The sequence below is a fragment of the Panthera onca genome, chromosome C2 (genome assembly GCF_046562875.1).
Source record: "Panthera onca isolate mPanOnc1 chromosome C2, mPanOnc1 haplotype 2, whole genome shotgun sequence".
NCBI lineage: Eukaryota > Metazoa > Chordata > Mammalia > Carnivora > Felidae > Panthera > Panthera onca.
In genome coordinates this window covers 121,310,250-121,329,914 of record NC_138347.1, presented here as the reverse complement: position 1 = coordinate 121,329,914, position 19,665 = coordinate 121,310,250, and the positions used below count along the sequence as shown (strand labels likewise).

General features: G+C 36.4%; 1 protein-coding gene across 4 annotated transcripts in view; it reads right to left on the bottom strand.

Annotated features, from left to right (window-relative positions):
• Positions 1-19,665, bottom strand: part of XRN1 (5'-3' exoribonuclease 1) — a 119,324-nt gene that overhangs the window by 89,866 nt on the left and 9,793 nt on the right. For 2 of the 4 annotated variants that reach the window (XM_078432277.2, XM_078432278.2), the window contains exons 3-12: positions 15,110-15,207; positions 13,823-13,932; positions 13,623-13,733; positions 11,599-11,681; positions 8,852-8,939; positions 8,599-8,767; positions 7,234-7,301; positions 6,784-6,921; positions 2,423-2,492; positions 2,108-2,213 (exon numbers count right to left, since the gene is read on the bottom strand). In XM_078432277.2, the coding sequence (XP_078288403.1) occupies positions 2,108-2,213; positions 2,423-2,492; positions 6,784-6,921; positions 7,234-7,301; positions 8,599-8,767; positions 8,852-8,939; positions 11,599-11,681; positions 13,623-13,733; positions 13,823-13,932; positions 15,110-15,207 (1,041 nt within the window). Of the gene's footprint in view, positions 1-2,107; positions 2,214-2,422; positions 2,493-6,783; positions 6,922-7,233; positions 7,302-8,598; positions 8,768-8,851; positions 8,940-11,598; positions 11,682-13,622; positions 13,734-13,822; positions 13,933-15,109; positions 15,214-19,665 lie in introns of those variants that run through there. The other 2 variants (XM_078432279.2, XM_078432280.2) reach the window with 2 other exon arrangements.

Sequence of the window (19,665 nt, the reverse complement as noted above, 5' to 3'; positions counted from 1 at the left end):
TATCTTTTTAAATTATTATGAACTTGGGGCGCCTGGGTGGCACAGTCGGTTAAGCGTCCGACTTCAGCCAGGTCACGATCTCGCGGTCCGTGAGTTCGAGCCCCGCATCAGGCTCTGGGCTGATGGCTCGGAGCCTGGAGCCTGTTTCCAATTCTGTGTCTCCCTCTCTCTCTGCCCCTCCCCCGTTCATGCTCTGTCTCTCTCTGTCCCAAAAATAAATAAAAAACGTTGAAAAAAAATTTTTTTAAATTATTATGAACTTTTTATAAGTACCAGTTTAGCAGTTCTACAGATTCTGGAGACAGTGTTATGGCAAGATGGTGACTGTCACAAAGAGGAGATGGACATGATTATGATGACATGTAGATCATTTCTAATTCTGTACTATTATAAAAAACTGTGTAATAAACATCCTTGTGTATATAAAGATCTTCTGTGTTTAAGTTTATATTTTTAAACAGATTAATAATTAGAATTATTGAGTCAAAGGGATAAATAATTTAACTTTTTGGACATGTACTTTCCAAATAATTTTACCAGTTTATAGCCCCATCGGTAATTAAGGAAGAACACTACCATCACTCCTGATGTTCTATACATCAAATATAACAATTTTAAAAGATTTGCTTATTTGCTAGGCAAATAAACGGTATCACATTTTTAATAAGTCTATAGTTTAATATATAAAAGAAAAGGAAAATAAAACAGATTCATTAGCTATCAAATTAAGCATTTAATGCCAACAGCAGGTATTATAGCACTATATAACTATAATCAAGGAAAGATAAGGACTAAATAAAGGGTTAGAAGCATAACTATTTTTAATATTTTATTTCTCAAGTCTCAAAAGTCTTACATGATAATAGTAGTTGACAAAGCTTCAAATGATCTGGTGACTTGTACTAGAATTCCTATACCTCTAGTTACTGGAGGTCAGTATGAATATAGATGAGAAAGACTATGTCTAGCCTAGAAGACAGTCTGAGAGTACATAAAGCAACATCTGAAGGCCTGGGTCTATCTCTGGGCAGACTCAGGAAAAAATCTAATAGTACTTTATTATATTAAAAAAATAATAGTATAGAAAATATCTAAGTATAACATGTAAGTATGAAAAAAGGTACATGGCATTTCGTGAAGCTCTTATTTCACTTATAAAGAAGCAGCTTCATCTAGTGGTTAAGAATATAAACTCTGGGGGTGCCTGGCTACTCAGTCGGAAGAACATGTGACTCTTGATCTCAGGGTTATGAGTGTGAGCTTCATGCTGGGTATAGAGATTACTAAAAAATAAACAAAAAAAAAAAAAAAAAAAAAAAAGGGAGAGAGAGTATTAAATCTGGAGCCAGACAGCCTGTGTTCAAATCCTGGCTCTGCCACTCACTGACTGTCACCTTGGACAAGTCATTTTAAGCCTCTCGATTCCTTAGGGTATCTGGCTAGCTCAGTCAATAGAGCATGCGACTGTTAATCTTGGGGTTGTAAGTTCAAGCCCCATATTGGATGCAGAGATTACTTAAAAATGAACTCTCTAAAAAACAAATGAATCCACTTTAAAACAAAAAAAAGCCTCTCAATTCCTTAATTTCTGTTGTAAAATAGTAATATTTTACTTACCTTACAGAATTGTTAAAATTAAATAAGTCCATATTTTAAAATGCTTAGAATAGCTCCTGGCACTTGGTAAGCACTTTATAAAATTTTGTTAAATAAAATACAAACGTGTAGTTCATACTGTGAGCTACAGTTTAAAAGTGTGAAAGCCACCATTATAGAGGTCAAGTTCTTAAGGAACTTTTGGACTAGGTAATTAACCTGGGGCCAAGCCAGATAGCCTTTGAAGTAAGTGTGATGTGCAAATGGAATATGGAAAGCAAAAACAAAACTAACCATTTTCTACTTGACAATTTTTATCACAGGAATATAACACATCAGTTAATATCACCTCCAAAACCATAGTAGTTGAAAGATTGACACTACAATAATTTACATAGCCAAAGAATTCTCCTTTCCCACTACCTTAACTATTAAAATTATGCTGTTTTCTGAAGAAATGCAAAATATGATTTTTTTCTATTTTAAAGTAAAAACATTGGCAAAAACGTACTCAGATACTACATCAACTCCCATCTTCGTCATGTAATATGTTCTTTTATATTGTCTAAACTCAGTTTCAAATAGGTCATCATCTTCAGTCTCATCTTCTAAATTATCTGGAAAAAAGGAAAGAGAGTGGCTGACAATTATGAATATTCTGTTTTTCCATCTAATGCTTTGATAAATACATATCAAAGCAGATGCTTATATGCTATCACAGAAATCTGTTTTATCCAATATTATTGAATTAGTACTAGCTAAGGAAAGATATAGTAACTATTCTGTCAAAAAAATAACATATACTGAATACAGAGTTTGTGCTCACCTTTAGAAATTACCACTTCTTCTCCATTTTTGTCTAAAGCAGCCCAACATATGGAGGAGCCTTCCTGGCCCTACAAAAATTATAAATCAATATAATAATTATTAATATAATTATAATTTATAAACATATATATAATAATTACATTCCATGCTCATGGATTGGAAGAATAAATATTGTTAAAATGTCAATACCACCCAAAGCAATCTACACACTGAATGCAATCCCAATCAAAATTGCACCAGCATTCTTCTTAAAGCTAGAACAAGCAATCCTAAAATTTGTATGGAACCACAAAAGACCCCGAACAGCCAAAGTAATACTGAAGAAGACCACCAAAGCGGGAGGCATCACAATCCCAGACTGTAGCCTCTACTACAAAGCTGTCATCATCAAGACAGCATGGCATTGGCACAAAAACAGACACATAGACCAATGGAATAGAATAGAGACTCCAGAATTGGACCCACAAAAGTATGGCCAACTAATCTTTGACAAAGCAGGAACAAATATCCAATGGAAAAAAGACAGTCTCTTTAACAAATGGTGCCGGGAGAGCTGGACAGCAACATGCAGAAGGATGAAACTAGACCACTTTCTTACACCATTCACAAAAACTCAGAATGGATAAAGGACCTGAATGTGAGACAGGAAACCATCAAAACCCTAGAGGAGAAAGCAGGAAAAGACCTCTCTGACCTCAGCCGCAGCAATTTCTTACTTGACACATCTTCGAAGGCAAGGGAATTAAAAGCAAAAATGAACTATTGCGACCTCATGAAGATAAAAAGCTTGTGCACTGCAAAAGAAACAATCAACATAACTAAAAGGCAACCAACGGAATGGGAAAAGATATTTGCAAAGGACATGTCGGACAAAGGGCTAGTATCCAAAATCTATAAAGAACTCACCAAATTCCACACCGAAAAACAAATAATCCAGTGAAGAAATGGGCAGAAAACATGAATAGACACTTCTCTAAAGAAGACATTCGGATGGCCAACAGGCACATGAAAAGATGCTCAACATCACTCCTCATCAGGGAAATACAAATCAAAACCACACTCAGACACCACCTCACGCCAGTCAGAGTGGCTAAAATGAACAAGTCAGGAGACTACAGATGCTGGAGAGGATGTGGAGAAACGGGAACCCTCTTGCACTGTTGGTGGGAATGCAAACTGGTGCAGCCACTCTGGAAAACAGTGTGGAGGTTCCTCAAAAAATTAAAAATAGATCTGCCCTATGACCCAGCAACAGCACTGCTAGGAATTTACCCAAGGGATACAGGAGTGCTGATGCATAGGGGCACTTGTACCCCAATGTTTATAGCAGCACTTTCAACAATAGCCAAATTATGGAAAGAGCCTAATGTCCATCAACTGATGAATGGATAAAGAAATTGTAGTTTATATACACAATGGATATTACTTGGCAATGAGAAAGAATGAAATATGGCCTTTTGTAGCAACATGGATGGAAGTGGAGAGTGTTATGCTAAGTGAAGTAAGTCATACAGAGAAAGACAGATACCATATGTTTTCACTCTTACGCGGATCCTGAGAAATTTAACAGAAGACTATGGGGGAAGGGAAGGAAAAAAAAGAGAGGGAGGGAGCCAAACCATAAGAGACTGTTAAAAACTGACAATAAACTGAGGGTTGATAGGGGGTGGGAGGGAGGGGAGGGTGGGTGAGGGGTATTGAGGAGGGCACCTGTTGGGATGAGCACTGGGTGTTGTATGGAAACCAACTGACAATAAATTTCATATTAAAAAATAATTAAATAAAAATCTGTTAAGTAAAAAAAATAAAAAATAAATAAAGCAGCCCAACATATGGAGGAGGTTTCCTGGCCCTAAAAAAATTATAAATCAATATAATTATTATTAACATAATTATAATTATATAATTATAAACATATATAATAATTAATTATAATATCACACTTATAATTAATTATACCTATAAATCAATATATCAAGATATATTTCAAAGTAAGACATTTAACAGGAAGATTTAAAAAATATTTAAAAGAACTGAATGACCCTTTAGTGATACACTGTAAAAGTTCATTTAAAAAATAATCCTCAGGGTGCCTGGGTGGCTCAGTTGGCTAAGTATTCAACTTCAGATTTTGGCTCAAGTCATGATCTCACTATTTTGAGATCGAGCCCTGCTTTGGGCTCTCCGCTGGGTGTGAAGCCTGCTTAAGATTCTCTCTCTCCCTCTGCCCCTCCCCTGCCAGTGCATATCTGCATGTGATCTCTCTCAAAATAAAAAGTAAATAAATAAAAATAATCCTCAAATACTGTGTAAATGTTTTTGGTTTTGTATCACTTGTTCGCTAAGTCTTTATCATGTTGAATTTCTCAAAAATATGTAATGGGTAATTCTCATCTATTGTGTTAACATAATCTATTTATTTATAATTGATTCCTACAATTATAGATAGTACATATTTTCCATATCCCTGGATTCCGTCATTCTTCTTCTTTGTTTTAATTTTTTAATGTTTATTTATTTTTGACAGAGAGAGAGACAGAGCATGAGCAGGGGAGGGGCAGAGAGAGAGGGAGACACAGAATCGAAAGCAGGCTCCAGGCTCTGAGCTGCCAGCACAGAGCCCGATGCGGGGCTCGAACTCACAGACCGCGAGATCATGACCTGAGCCGAAGTCGGACGCTCAACCGACTGAGCCACCCAGGTGCCCCTTGTTTTAATTTTTTTAATGTTTATTATTTTTTTTTGAGAGACAGAACACAAGCGGGGTGGAGCAGAGAGGGAGACACAGAATCCAAAGCAGGCTCCAGGCTCCGAGCTGTCAGCACAGAGCCTGATGTGGGGCTGGAACTCACAAACCGTGAGATCATGACCTGAGCCGAAGTCTGAGGCTTAACCAACTGAGCCATCCAGACGCCCCTGGATTCTGTCATTTTTATAACTTTGTTATATTCTCCACTTCCAAATTTTTCTCTCATGTGACTCATTTGCTTTTCTATAGTTCTCTCATCTCATCACATTCTTCACATCCTGCTCATCTGTTTTTCCTCCCAGTGATCTTAACTTTTCTTTTATTTTCTGATTGCCTATCTACTGCCAGTGACTCTCATTAGTTCTTCCTATTCCCTTATCTCCATTTCCTTTTGTTCATCCAAACTAGGGCCTCTGCTAGCGCTTGGGCTCTTCTTCTAGTTCTTCTCATTTTGCCAGTGTCTCTAACATTAACTATATATGCCTGAAGACTTGGGAAGCTTAAGGAAGGAGCTGAGATGGGTACAGCCAGGGATTACTGATGTATAATTTTTTGAGTACACGTTCCCAAGAAGTTGCTGAGCCTGTTTTCTTAAGAGAAATAACACAGTAGAATGCAAACTGACTGCTCCTAAGTTCCAATAAGGAAAGCTAACCAATTAGGACTACACTAGAGAAAATCAGGGTAACTGCTCTTCCTGGAGCAAGAGTTACTTGGCTTAAGCCTAAATAGAACCAGTATAGCAAGGAGAGTACAGCAAACTCCTCAGTTTTATCAGAACCCCAAAACTTCAGAAATACAGAAAACTTCAGAAGAAGTTTATTTTCCAAGCTAATACATATAAGACATTTTTTAGAGTTTATTATTAACGCTTTGTACGATATTAGCATATTGTGAATGATTCTATTATTCATTTACTGAGCACCTAACATTTATTAGATATTGTGCTATATTACTCTTACCAAGCCTATTGGTATATTTTATATATAAATTATTTCTATAGAAAAATCACTGATCTAGTTAACATATCAATATTAAATGTTATATAAATACCCACATTTTACAAAAGATAACTGATTTTCTGGGCACTTATATTTAGAAGTTTTGCTATACTTATTAGTAGAATGGATGAGCAAAGAAAAGAGAATATTCTTCAAGGGTTAAAAAGAAGTTGATTTTTAGGGGTACCTGAGTGGCTTTGTCGGTTAAAAGTCCAACTTTGGCTCTGGTCATGATCTCACAGCTTGTGAGTTTGAGCCCCACGTCGGACTCTGTGCTGACAGCTCAGAGCCTGGAGCCTGCTTCAGATTCTGTGTCTCCCTCTCTCTCTGCCCTGCCCCTGCTCAGCTCTGTCTCTTTCTCTCTCTCTCTCAAAAATAAAATAAACATTAAAAAAAAAAAAAGAAGTTGATTTTTAAAGATCAGATTTAAATGATAGGATCTAATAGAGAAGAAACCAGTTTTTTTTTTAAATGTTCCATGGAAGAAAATAAAAAATGAAAATGAAATGAGGCAACTACAAAAATCATAAGAAGAAAAGTGAGAAGCATGGAATACCAGTTTTACCTTAACAGCTAAAAAAATGAAAGGACACCTAAAAAAACAGACACCTTTGATTTTTTCTTTTCCTTGTAGTTCTTGGCTTCTTCTGCTGCGACACCTGCTGCTTCATTGAGGTACTTGTTACCAACTTTGCTTTCAAACCACTTTAGGTCCACAAAAACTTCACTGAAGTGTTCCCGATCAAACTATACAAAAATATTTAAATTCATTTAAAAATAACTGAAGTATGTCTGAAAGAATACAAATGAAACTTTTAATAGTTGCTACTTATGGGGCATAGGATATCAAAGAATGTTACTTTTTTATGCACATGGGAACCTCATCTACTATTATGAAAGTTAAAATCAAAAAGCATTAAAAATAAAAATAATAGGTGAAATTATACAGAATGATCAATTGGAGTAGAAGTACCAAAACTTTTTCTTTAAGTATTATGTAATTGGTTTGTGACCATTTATAGCTACCCTGGGACAGGAAAATAATAACTAGTTACTTACATCTGATAGTTTCACAAGGTATTTCTCAAATCGAGGTAAGTTGAGATGGCCATTTTCATTAATATAACCTAAAAGGAACAAAAACTAAATTTGTACTAAAAGCTAACATTATTTTTTCAAAACAATTCCACAAAATTCTTTTTACAAAATGTTGAATGTTGACATTCTACTAATCAAGAAAAACACTCAAGTGTTGGGCAATATAACTGGTGCTAGTTTCTAAGACACTCATGTGACAGTAATATAAAATATGTAAGAACTGAAGCAAAATAAATTCCAGGTTCACATAATAATCCTCCTACGTTTCCAACAAGTGTAGGAGGTGAAATGTGGTTTCTTCTGGTGAGCATACCCTGTAATTAATCAGATTATCAACGCAGAGTTAGTTATGTCTTTAAGGTTCAAGTTTAAAAATGCAGCGAGAATGGGGCGCCTGGGTGGCTCAGTTGGTTAGGTGTCAGACTTCAGCTCAGGGTCATGAACTTGTGGTTTTTGAGTTTAAGCCCCGTCGTCGGGATCTGTGCTGACAGTTCGGAGACTGAAGGCTGCTTCAGATTCTGTGTCTCCTTGTCTTTCTGTTCCTCCCCTACTTGCTCTCTCTCTCAAAAATAAATAAAGATTAGGGGCGCCTGGGTGGCGCAGTCGGTTAAGCGTCCGACTTCAGCCAGGTCACGATCTCACGGTCCGTGAGTTCGAGCCCCGCGTCAGGCTCTGGGCTGATGGCTCGGAGCCTGGAGCCTGTTTCCGATTCTGTGTCTCCCTCTCTCTCTGCCCCTCCCCCATTCATGCTCTGTCTCTCTCTGTCCCAAAAATAAATAAAAAACGTTGAAAAAAAAAATTTTAAAAAAAAATAAATAAATAAATAAATAAAGATTAAAAATAAAATTTTAAAAATGCAGCGAAGCTTAAAATAAAACTTATCATTAGAAGATAATTAATTCTTATAATCTAGGCATGTAATTTATATGAAAGCTTTAGGGTAGCTAAAGATAAAGATAAAAGAAAAGTATAAATTATAATAGATATTAAGTTCAACTCATGAAGTTGGACGCTTAACCGACTGAGCCACCCAGGCATCCCTCTTTCCCTCATTTTATATCTTGTACTGGCTTTCTTAAATAATCAAAGGCAGAGATTAGTTAGGTATCAGTAAATGAGGCTGCTTAACTCTTGTCATTTTCTTTGCTTGTGAACCACTGAACATTATAACCTCAGAGCTTAGTGTCTTAGACCAAAAGAAACCCCCAATTTTTTTCCTACTTTAGCTGTGCATGCAATAATCTAATAAATGAGTCACATTTTTACGGTTAGGTGAGTGAGTGCTAAATTAAAGTAGCCTCAAAAAAAATATTAAACTTTTCTTACCACCAAGTTCTGGCAGGATGGTAATATATGTTCCATAAAGAAGAGGCAGTGCATCATGATTAATATGTAAATGAGGTAGATGAGGGATAAAATCATTGCCAACAAGAAATCCCATCAAAATCCAATCATCTATTATCCTTTCAATATCATATTTAAATGTGATCTTGTCCTATAGCAAAATGGAGAAAAAGTCAACTTGTACGGAAATTCTACTTACACAGTTCCTTTGTACCACAGCTATATTAATACTTACTTTCAATACTGAAAACTCATAGTCAATATACTCTCTCATTAAAGATAAGTGTAGGAGGTGAAATGTGGTTTCTTCTGGTGCGCATACCCTGTAATTAATGAGATGATCAACACAGAGTTAGTTGTGTCTTTAAGGTTCAAGTTTAAAAATGCAGCGAGGATGGGGAGCCTGGGTGGCTCAGTTGGTTAGATGTCAGACTTCAGCTCAGATCATGAACTTGTGGTTTGTGAGTTTGAGCCCCATCGGGCTTTGTGCTGACAACTCGGAGCCTGGAGCCTGCTTGGGATTCTGTGTCTCCCTATCTCTCTGTTCCTCCCCCACTTGCTCTCTCTCTCTCTCTCTCTCTCAAAAATAAATAAAGATTAAAAATAAAATTTTAAAAATGCAGCGAAGCTTAAAATAAAACTTATCATTAGAAGATAATTAATTCTTATAATCCAGGCATGTAATTTATAGGAAAGCTGTAGGGTTGCTAAAGATAAAGATAAAAGATAAAAGTATAATTATAATAAAGTTCAAATAATTGGTCTGCCTTATGCTTTTTTTGGAAAGATTCTCAGAATTAAGAAAGCCTAAATAATAGATAACAGATTTAAGAAACCAGTGGTTTCTGGCCCATTTAAGGCTGGCCACGAGCAGAAAGCATACATATAATTGAGTATATACACTTTTCTGCCTACTGCAGTACAGACAAAAGCTTCAATGATGAGGCTCCATCATTTCTTTCTTCTTATCTTTCCCTGGCTTGGTATAGGGGCCTATATTCCTAGCTATTGGTCAATACTTCAAGCTTAACCAGAAGTAAGAATATAAACTGACAATAGCATTTAAAATTTTTTTTAATGTTTATTTATTTTTGAGAGAGAGAGAGGGAGAGAGACAGAGTATGAGCACGGGAGGGGCAGAGAGACAGGGAGACACAGAATCTGAAGCAGGCTCCAGGCTCTGAGCTGTCAGCACAGAGAATGATGTGGGGCTTGAACCCACAAACTGGGCGATCATGACCTAAGCTGAAGTGTGACGCTTAATTGACTGAGCCAGCCAGTTGTCCCTAAACTGACAACAGCATTTTAAAAGGATTATGTATCATGAGCAAGTGGATCTATCCCAGGAATGCAAGGATGGCTCAATGTAAAAAAATAAATGTAATAAATTACATTAATAAACAAAGGAAAATCACCATACAATTAACTAGCAAAGAAAACATTTGTCAAATTCAATACCTTCCAAGATAAAAGTACTTAGCCAAGTAAGAATAGAAGGAAACTTCCTAAACATGAAAAAATGAATTTATGAAAAACAAACATCTAATATCATATTCCACGTTAGAAGACTGAAAGCTTTCCTCCTAAGATCAAGGATGCCCGTTTTCACTATAGCTATTCAACATTATACTGGAAGTCCTAGCCAGGGCAATTAGGCAAGCAAAGAAATAAGAGGCATACAAACTGAAAAATAAGAAGCAAAACTATCTCTGTTTACAGATGTCATGATTCCATATACAGAAAATCCCATAGAATCTCCCAAAATTGTAGGATACAAGATCAACACATAAAAATCAGCTGTGTCTACATACCAGCAACAAACAATCCAAAAAAGAAATTAAGAAACAATTCTATTTAGAATACCACCCAAAAGAGTAAAAAACTTAGGAACAAACTTGACCAAAGAGGCAAAAGAAAAAAATCAAAGGCAAAAAACTGAAATCATAGACACAGAGAATGACAGATGGTTCCCAGAGGTAGAGGAGTGAGGGCTGGGCAAAATGGGTGAAGGTGGCAAAAGGTGAAAACTTCCAGTTATACGATAAATATGTCCTGGAGATATAATGTACAGCATGGTGACTACATTAAAAAATTCTTTTTAAATAAAAGGGAAAACAAGTAAGAAAAAAAAAAAAACAGTAAAAGACTTACACACCAAAACTACAAAACACTGTCAAAAGAAATTAAAGAAGACACAATGATTGTAAAACATTCTGTATTGATGAACTGGAAGACTTACTATGAAACTGTAAATAGTACCCAAATGGATGTACACATTCAATGCCATCCCAGTCAGGTTTTTCACACAAACAAAAAATCCCAATGACATTTTTTTCACAAACAAAAAATCCATCCTAAAAATGATTAATCTCATGAGACTCCAAACAGCCAAAATAATCCTCACAAAGGGGAACAAAGTTGGAGGTCTCATCCTTTCTGATTTCAAAACTTACTACAAAGTTTCAGTAATCAAAATACCGTGGTAATGGCATAAAGAAAAACACAGAGATCAACTGAATAGAATACAGAGCCCAGGAAAAACCCCTGCATATATGGTCAAATGATTTTCAACCACGGTGCCAAGACCACCGAAGGGGAAAAGACAGTCTTTTCAACAAATGATTTTGCGAAAACTGGATATCCACATGCAAAAGCATGAAGTCCACCCTTACCTCATACCAAATATGATAATTAACAACATGGATCAAAACCCTAAATGTAAGGGTTAAAACTGCAAAACTCTTAAAATGGGAAAACATTTTACAACATTAGATTTGGCAATTTCTTGGATATTACACTAAAAGTAACAAGCAACAAAAGAATGGACATCGTCACAATTAAAAATTTTGTGCATCAAATGACACTATCAGCAGAATAAAAACGAATGGGAGAAAATCTTTACAGATCATGTATCTGTTAAATGGTCACTATTCTTAATTTAATTGCTCTTCTTTCTTCTAACATATATGCAGTATGATTTACCTTTGTGTCTTTTTGCCACCAAACCGAACCTCTTCTCTTAAAAGAGAGAAATGTGCCTCATGACTTGTTAATCCAAGCATAATCTGTTGAAAAATGATTAAAAAATGTTTCTATTCTCTCATTTTTTATAGTATCAGGTTCATAAAAACAATTAAATTAAAAACATTTCTATGTAGAAAAAAAGAGGCTTATTTAATAAAAACATCACATTATATAAATATCAAAATCTGATCCACTCATAAGTTGTGAATGGTGTAAAATGAATGCACTTTTCTAAGAAAAAATGTTTACCTTAGACTCACATCACCGTTGTAACTACCACCCGGCCCACCCTCCACAAAAATCCCCAAAACCTTCTCTAGGTTTTCACACCTTTCCATCCACCATGGGGGAAATGGGTAAAAAACTGGAGGTTGCAGCTTTTCTATGATAGAGGAATGTTAAGACTCTTCTGGAGGCCAGAATACCTCTACTATGTGAAAATTAAACAAACAAACAAAAAACTAGAAAAGGTCATCTTCATTTAATTTTCTCATATAGTATTCTTTCCTTTCCTTTTCTATTTTAGAGAAAGAGAGTGCGTGCACAAGCAAGGTAGGGACAGACAGGGAGAGAGAGAATCTTAAGACAGACTCTGTGCAAGCACTGAGCCCAATGCGGGCTCAATCTCACAACCCTGAGATCACAACTGGAGTTGAAATCAAGAATGGAACGCTGAATCAAATGAGTCACCCAGGAGCCCTTCTCACATAGTATTCTAATGTCCAAAGTAAGTCATTCAAATAGTCTAGTGAGACATATCAACCAACTGCAACATATATTGTTTATTTCGACCTAATTCATACAAAACAAGATGAAACATTTCTGAAGCAATCAGGAAAATGTGAATACTAAATGGTTATTTGTATATTAAACAGTGATTATTAATTTTTGTTTTATGTATGATAATGGCATTATGGTTATTTATTTCAAACAACCCTTCTTTAGAGAAAGATTAAATGATATAATGTCTGGGATACACTTCAAGAGTCAAGGGAAGTAGGAGAAAGGAGATAGATGGTTAGGGATAAGAAAAGGAAAGTAATTTAATATTTAGAGTATTTATTTTAGGTTGAAAATCATTTAAGGTGGATAAAGCCTATAGGAAGTTTCATTATTTTATAACTTCTCTACTTTATGTTTGAAAATTTCTGTAATAAAAAGTTTAAATGAAAAAAGTATAGTAAAGTTATTTAGGTCATGGAGTTATCAGATCAGGTATTATTAAAAGTTATGTATCAAGCATGAGATTAAAAAGGCCCCTCATGGGGCGCCTGGGTGGCGCAGTCGGTTAAGCGTCCGACTTCAGCCAGGTCACGATCTCGCGGTCCGTGAGTTCGAGCCCCGCGTCAGGCTCTGGGCTGATGGCTCGGAGCCTGGAGCCTGTTTCCGATTCTGTGTCTCCCTCTCTCTCTGCCCCTCCCCTGTTCATGCTCTGTCTCTCTCTGTCCCAAAAATAAAAAAAAAAAAAAAAAAAAAAAAAAAAGGTTGAAAAAAAAGGCCCCTCTACCCTGACCACGGCAGAGTATTCATAGCACAAGGATCAGTCAAGTGTGAACACTAACTACAGAGACCTGCTAATCATAAATTATGGCAAGAGTTTTCTTTTTTTAAAAAATTTTATTTATGTATTTTGAGAGAGACCGTGTGCATGAGCTGGGGGGAGACAGAAAAAGGGGGAGAGAGAGAGAGAATCCTAAGCAGGTCTGCACTGTCAGCACAGGGCCTGATGCGGACTCGAACTCTTGAACTGTGGGATCATGACTAAGCCAAAACCAAGAGTTGGACGCTTAACTGACTGAGCCACCCAGATGCCCCAAAAGAGTTCATTTTCTAATTGTTTTGAACTGTGCTAATGGCAGAAGTAGCAACCATTATTATGTTTCCAATATTTGTTTCTACAGCCAGAAAGCTTCTTATGAAAGTCTCTTAGATATTTAACTAAAATGGCATAAGGTTGTAATAAAAATAAATGTTATACCTACCAAGTCAGCATCTAAACCATAAAGACAATGTCTGGTGTTTGGATCATGATCTGGCTTTGCTTTCTCAGATCTGATAAATTCCATGATTTTATGTTCTCCTTCTCCGGGAGTCTAAATACATGTTAAAAAAAAATGTGGTAATATGCTGTGCGTTAGAATATTAAATTTAAAAATATCTTTAAATAAAAAAAGATAATAACCTCATGGCCTGAGAAGTAGATGGTAACTCCTTGCCACGATTTATCTGTAGAAATTTTCATATTTACAAAATACTTCAGATGTTCATGTAACCTGGCCATGAATTCAGTCCCTATAAATAAAAAGTTTTAACAAGTTTAATCTGAAAAAAATAAAAATAAAAAATTTAATCTGAGAGAGACATAAAAAAGAATGAGTTCCCAGAAACAACATGAAATTGGATCTGAGTATCCAGCTGGGTAGGAATAGCTAGGTATTCCTCCAGAGGAAAAGCCCTCATGCCTTTCCCTAGCAAATATTACAATGTTTCTCATTTCACTGCTCACCCTAAAATGAAGTTAATTTCATGTAGCTAAATCAAGAAATATTACTACTGCCTGAGAACTATGCTTCAGTATCTTCACACAAGGGCAGAGTTTCAACTCTAATGAATCTCAATCTTCTATTTCCTCTGCTGGCTTCTGAATGTTTTTTAAGGCCTGTAGCTATAATCAGATTACTAACAACAACAACAACAACAACTATTATTATTATTACTGTTTACCTGGAAAATTATTATTCTGGAAACTGAATTTACAGTGATTATGTTTCAGGAAAAGTCCAGAGGGTCAATAGTCAAAGGCAACACGGTCTTAAACCACATCAGGATAAAACTGGTCATTAAATCAACCAATGTATGATAAGAACACTTAAGTGAAAGACAAAATTACCATAGTTAGTAAAGAAGTCATGAAAAAAAATAAGATTTTAAGTTTTTTTCAAAGTAGAAGATTATAATGATGTTAGACAAAGCTCTAGTAAGTACAGAGTATGTTGTTGCATATAAAACTAATTTAAAGTTATAATACTAATAAATTAATTTACTCTTAAAGTCACAGAATTTTAACTGCCTTTAAGAAATGTGATAGTAAGTGCTCCGGACTAGGAGAATGGGTTTCTTATCCTACGTAACAGGCTAGTTCCATGGATGTGACTCAACCTCACTGAGTCAGTTTTCATACAAACAAATGGTGGGAGTAGCACGGATCTTGTAAGATCCTTCTAGGTTTAGAAGTCTGGATCTGGGAGAGTCCTATCCACAGCTGCTCTTATCAACATCTGTAAATCCGTACAGTGGGTCTTCATAGGAGCACTTATAATCAAGGTGATCAAGATATCTCATGAGAAGACACAACTGGGAAAACCGCAAATGGAATCTTAAGGACAAAATAGAGACCAGAAAAAAAAATCTGAAAAAATATTTACATTTACATTTAAATCTCTCAAAATTTTTCTTTCAGTGAATTTACCTGGTGTAATACAGTTGGAATCAAATCTGGCCTCTGTAGGAAGAGTTTCTCCTTTTTCTAATGCCTTCTTTATTTTGTCTTCTGCCTCCTTTGCTGACCTTAAATGTTAAGGGAAAAAATATCTTAAGGTTTTTGGGGAAAAGTACAGATCTTTACATAAAGTAAACTGTTATTTAGATGCTTTTGTAACTAAAATATTAATTAACCAATTTGAGGTTCAAAACATAACACAAGTTTTGAAATGATTATAATTGATAAAGATGAGCCTCAGAATTGTTTGTTTTTATTTATTTAAAGAATTGAGTTTTTCAGATAACTATAGAAGGAGAACATTACAACAGTATAAAATTGATACAGAAAATTACAAATACTTATAAAGTAATTCTTTAAAAAAATTTTTTTTTAATGTTTATTTATTCTAGAGAGAGAGCGAGTGCGTGAGCATGAGTGGGGGAGGGGCAGAATGAGAGAGGTACATAGAATCTGAAGCAGGCATCAGGCTCTGAGCTGAATAGCACAGAGCCCTATTCGGGGCTGAAACTCCTGAGCCGTGAGATCATGAGTTGAAGCTGGACACTTAACCGACTGAGCCACCCTCGTGCCCCAAAGTAATCTTTTAAAACTGACCCAGAACAATATAAATACTTATAATTCTCTTAACTATATAGCAAATCGATTCTACAAGTTCAAAAGTAGAGCATTAAGCATTCATTATATATACATTCTACACTGACTAATAATATCAAACAGGAAGCACATTATTAAAATGATCTCTAAGAATATTACATAAAAATAATTGTAAAATTGTAATTGCAATTGAGCACAATTTGCGTTTCCTCATAAAAAACATTCATGAGACTGAAGCGCTGCCCGCTGCACTAAGAAGGTACATAAAAAACATTTAAAATCAAAGCCTAGTAACATTAATGCCATCATGATTTGCCAAAATTGTGTCACTATTGAAGCAACAAGATTTACTAGAAAGAAACGTGAGTTTTAGAGTCAGATGGACCTAGGTTTGAAAATAGGCATCCCAATTCCCAATGTTCTGCTTCTCCTGTAACCCGTCTGTGGCACACTGTATACCATGTGGCATTTACATTAGGAAGCTCTGCTTTATGTACTTGATACTAGCTCTATCTACTGTGCCTGCGGAACTGCATTTCTATGATAAATAACTCTTCTTCATATGTAACTTCTCTCTCTTACCAACCCCCTCAAGATAGCAAAAACTCTGAAGATATCAACTTATTTGTAATTTCTCTAATAGAAGCCATTCTTTGCTCTCTTCTCTCCTTCCTTCCTTTGACTGGACAATTACTCAATGTTACTATGTGACAAGTTTTGGAGATATAACAGAAAGGATTCCTATTTTCACAGAGCTTACACTCTAGTGGGGAGACAGAAAAGTTAACAGCCCTAATGTTTAATGTGGCTGCAATATACAGAATGTGTGGGACAGGGACAAGGAAAGACTATTGAAGCAATCCAGGTGGAAGATTACGGTAGCCTAGGCTGAGACAATAGCAGTAAAGATGAAAAGAAGGAAATATATATGACAAATTTAAGAGAATGGATAAACAGGAGGTAGGTATAGAGAATGAGGAAGAAGTCGTCCAAATTGCTCTTGAGACTTTCTGGCTGAGCAGCTATTTGCATGGTGTTATTATTCACTGCAATAGAAAACAGAAGGAAGGCAGTTTTGAAATGGGAGTTCAGTTCTGAACATGTTAAGCCTGAAATGTATCTATGGTATCTAAAAGGAGATATTTAGGAGACATTTGGATATACAGGAGTTGTAGAGAGAGATATCCACCAAGAAGATATCTGGGAGTCATCAGTATAGACACGGTAATTAAAACCACTGGATAGGATCTCTCAGGACCAAGGACAGGACCTTAAGAAAAATCAGTATTTAAGAAAAAGGCAGAGGAAGAGAAGATAACAGGGAGATCAAGAAGGTGCAGTCAGAGAGAGTGTGGTTACATAAAGGTCAAGGAAAGGAAGTTCAAGAAAGAAAGAATGGTCAACATTGTTAAAAACTATAAATAAATGAAGTAATATACAGAGAGAATTCTAGCCATACAAAGTCTATTTGTAATCTTGTAAGGGAATTTTAGTGGTAGGGATGAAAGCCAGACAGCAGCAGATTTTAAAATGAGTAAGAGATGCAGAAAGATTATAAGTAATTAAAAGATTATGAATGGATAATATAGTCTCTGTGGAAAATGAGAAAAAGCTGACTGGAGGATTCAATGTCACTCAATATTGTGTCAGCACAATATTTAGTAAATGCTTTCGATGGCTATGGTGGATTGGCCCTCAACATCCACTTCATTCTCCTAGTTTGTCTTCTGATAGGGGAGAGGTTAGAAAGCTAAAAAATTAAATTCTGAGGCTTCCTTGCAGCTAGGTGAAAGGATATAACTTAGATTCCGTCAGATACCTCCATAAAAGATTTGGAAGGTGGAAGTGTTGTGTGCTGAAGTGTATATGATTGTTGAGGCACTGGGTTTATAGGATTTGTGTATTTTATCAATAATAGAAGAGTTCCCAATATTCAGTAGTTTCATAGGTGCTGAGAAGCAAGGGGCAGGGCAGATCTACCAGATACACTGGGGCTCTGGAGCTAACAGATACAGTGGTGGCTTCCTGATCGCTGAATTACAACTAAAGTGATTTATTTTTGGAGCCAATAGTTCAGGTAGTACCTTCTTAATCCCTGGATCACAGATAAAGGAATACATTCCTGGAACCACCTCTTCTGGTGGGGGCCTGTGAACTCCTCACCTTCCTGAATGCTGTAGTAATAGTGCCACTGTGGGTTCACTTCTATAGTGCTGTTCTGAAGTCACTCTTGAAGGCTCACCTAAATTCCCATCCTTTTGGCTCTTAAAATGATTTTTATAAGCACCTAATTCTTTGCATTATATCCCCTTCTGCTTAAAATAGCCAGGTTTCTATTTCTGCAACTGAACACAGTGGGCTTATATAATCCTTTCTCAATACTAGATTTTCTAGTCCAATAGCTCCCCCAAATTAGTTTAACAAATACCAGGGGAATCTGGTAAAAATGGTTTCCAGGGCCCAATTTTTAGAGATTCAAATTAAGTAAGTCTAGGTTGGTACCTGAGACTCTAAATTTACCAAGAGATGGTACTTGTCTTTAAAGATCTCACAGATGGGGTGCCTGGGTGGCTCAGTTAGTTGAGTGTCCGACTCTTGGTTTCGGCTTGGGTCATGATCTCATGGTTCAAGGGTTCGAGCCCTGTGTTGGGCTCTGCACTGACAGCAGAGCCTGCTTGGGATTCTCTGCCCCTCTCTCTCTCTCTCTGTCTCTCTCTGAAAATAAGTAAATAAACTTAAAAAAAAAAAAAAGATTTCACAGTGGGCGCCTGGGTGGCTCATTCAGTTAAGCGTCTAGACTTTTGATTTTGCCTTGGGTCAGGATCTCACGGTTTGTGCTGTCGGCACTGAGCTTGCTCAGGATTCTCTTTCCTTCTCTCTGCCCCTCCCCATCCCACATGCACCATGCTGTCTCTCTCTCTCTCTCTCAAAATAAATAAGTAAATATTAAAAAAATTTTTTTCACAGGTGTTCCAGTATCTTCAAGATCTTTCCTCTTTTGATATTTAAATCAGTATTTTTTCCATCCTTTTCCCATTCTCACTGCTAGCCTTCTCCAAGGTGCACTCCTACCTTCCTTGATCATTTCCATATTTTATTCACAGGTGCCCTTTCCACTCCGTTACCTGCTGTTGTAATGAAAGGATTCATTATGCTAACAACCCATCAAACACACAGAACTCAGGGTTTCTTTCCATCAATTCTAACATCCTTCTTAACTTTACTTATCCTACTCGTAAATAAGGACACAACATGATCTCATTGTTTTTAAAAACTATTTCACATGTCCAGGATTTTGACTTTAAAACTCTATGTACCTTTTCTCATTTTTACTTTTCCTACTGTTCACCTCACACACTGGGGTGGATAATACCTCAAATGTCCTAACTCAGCTCTCTTCTCATACTCCACCAATCATTTTCTAGTCTCACTTGCCTTTCTAACCAATTTGGACCAATGCTCAATCAGAGTCAGCATCTAGCCCACAGTCTAGGCATTTAACAAATGTTTGTTGAATTAAATTGTCAACGATGTTTCCATTAGAACAATCTCTCATTTCACTTTATAGTTCTCTGGTTCAGGGCAGACTACTAGTGGAGTTTTCTCTACTACAATTGACCCTTGAACAACACAGGTTTGAACTCTGTGGGTCCACTTGTATACAGATTTTTTTTTTTAATGTCTATTTTTGAGAGAGAGAGAGAGAGAGAGAGAGAGAGAGAGAAAGTGCACATGAGTGAGGTAGAGAGGGGAAGAAAGAGGGAGACAGAGGATCTGAGGCAGGCTCCATGCTGACAGCAGAGAGCCCAATGTAGGGCTTGAATTCATGAACGGTTATATCATGCCCTGAGCCGAAATCAGATGCTTAACCAACTGAGCCATCCAGGCGCCCCCGCTGATTTTTTTTCAGTAAATATGGTTTAGTACTA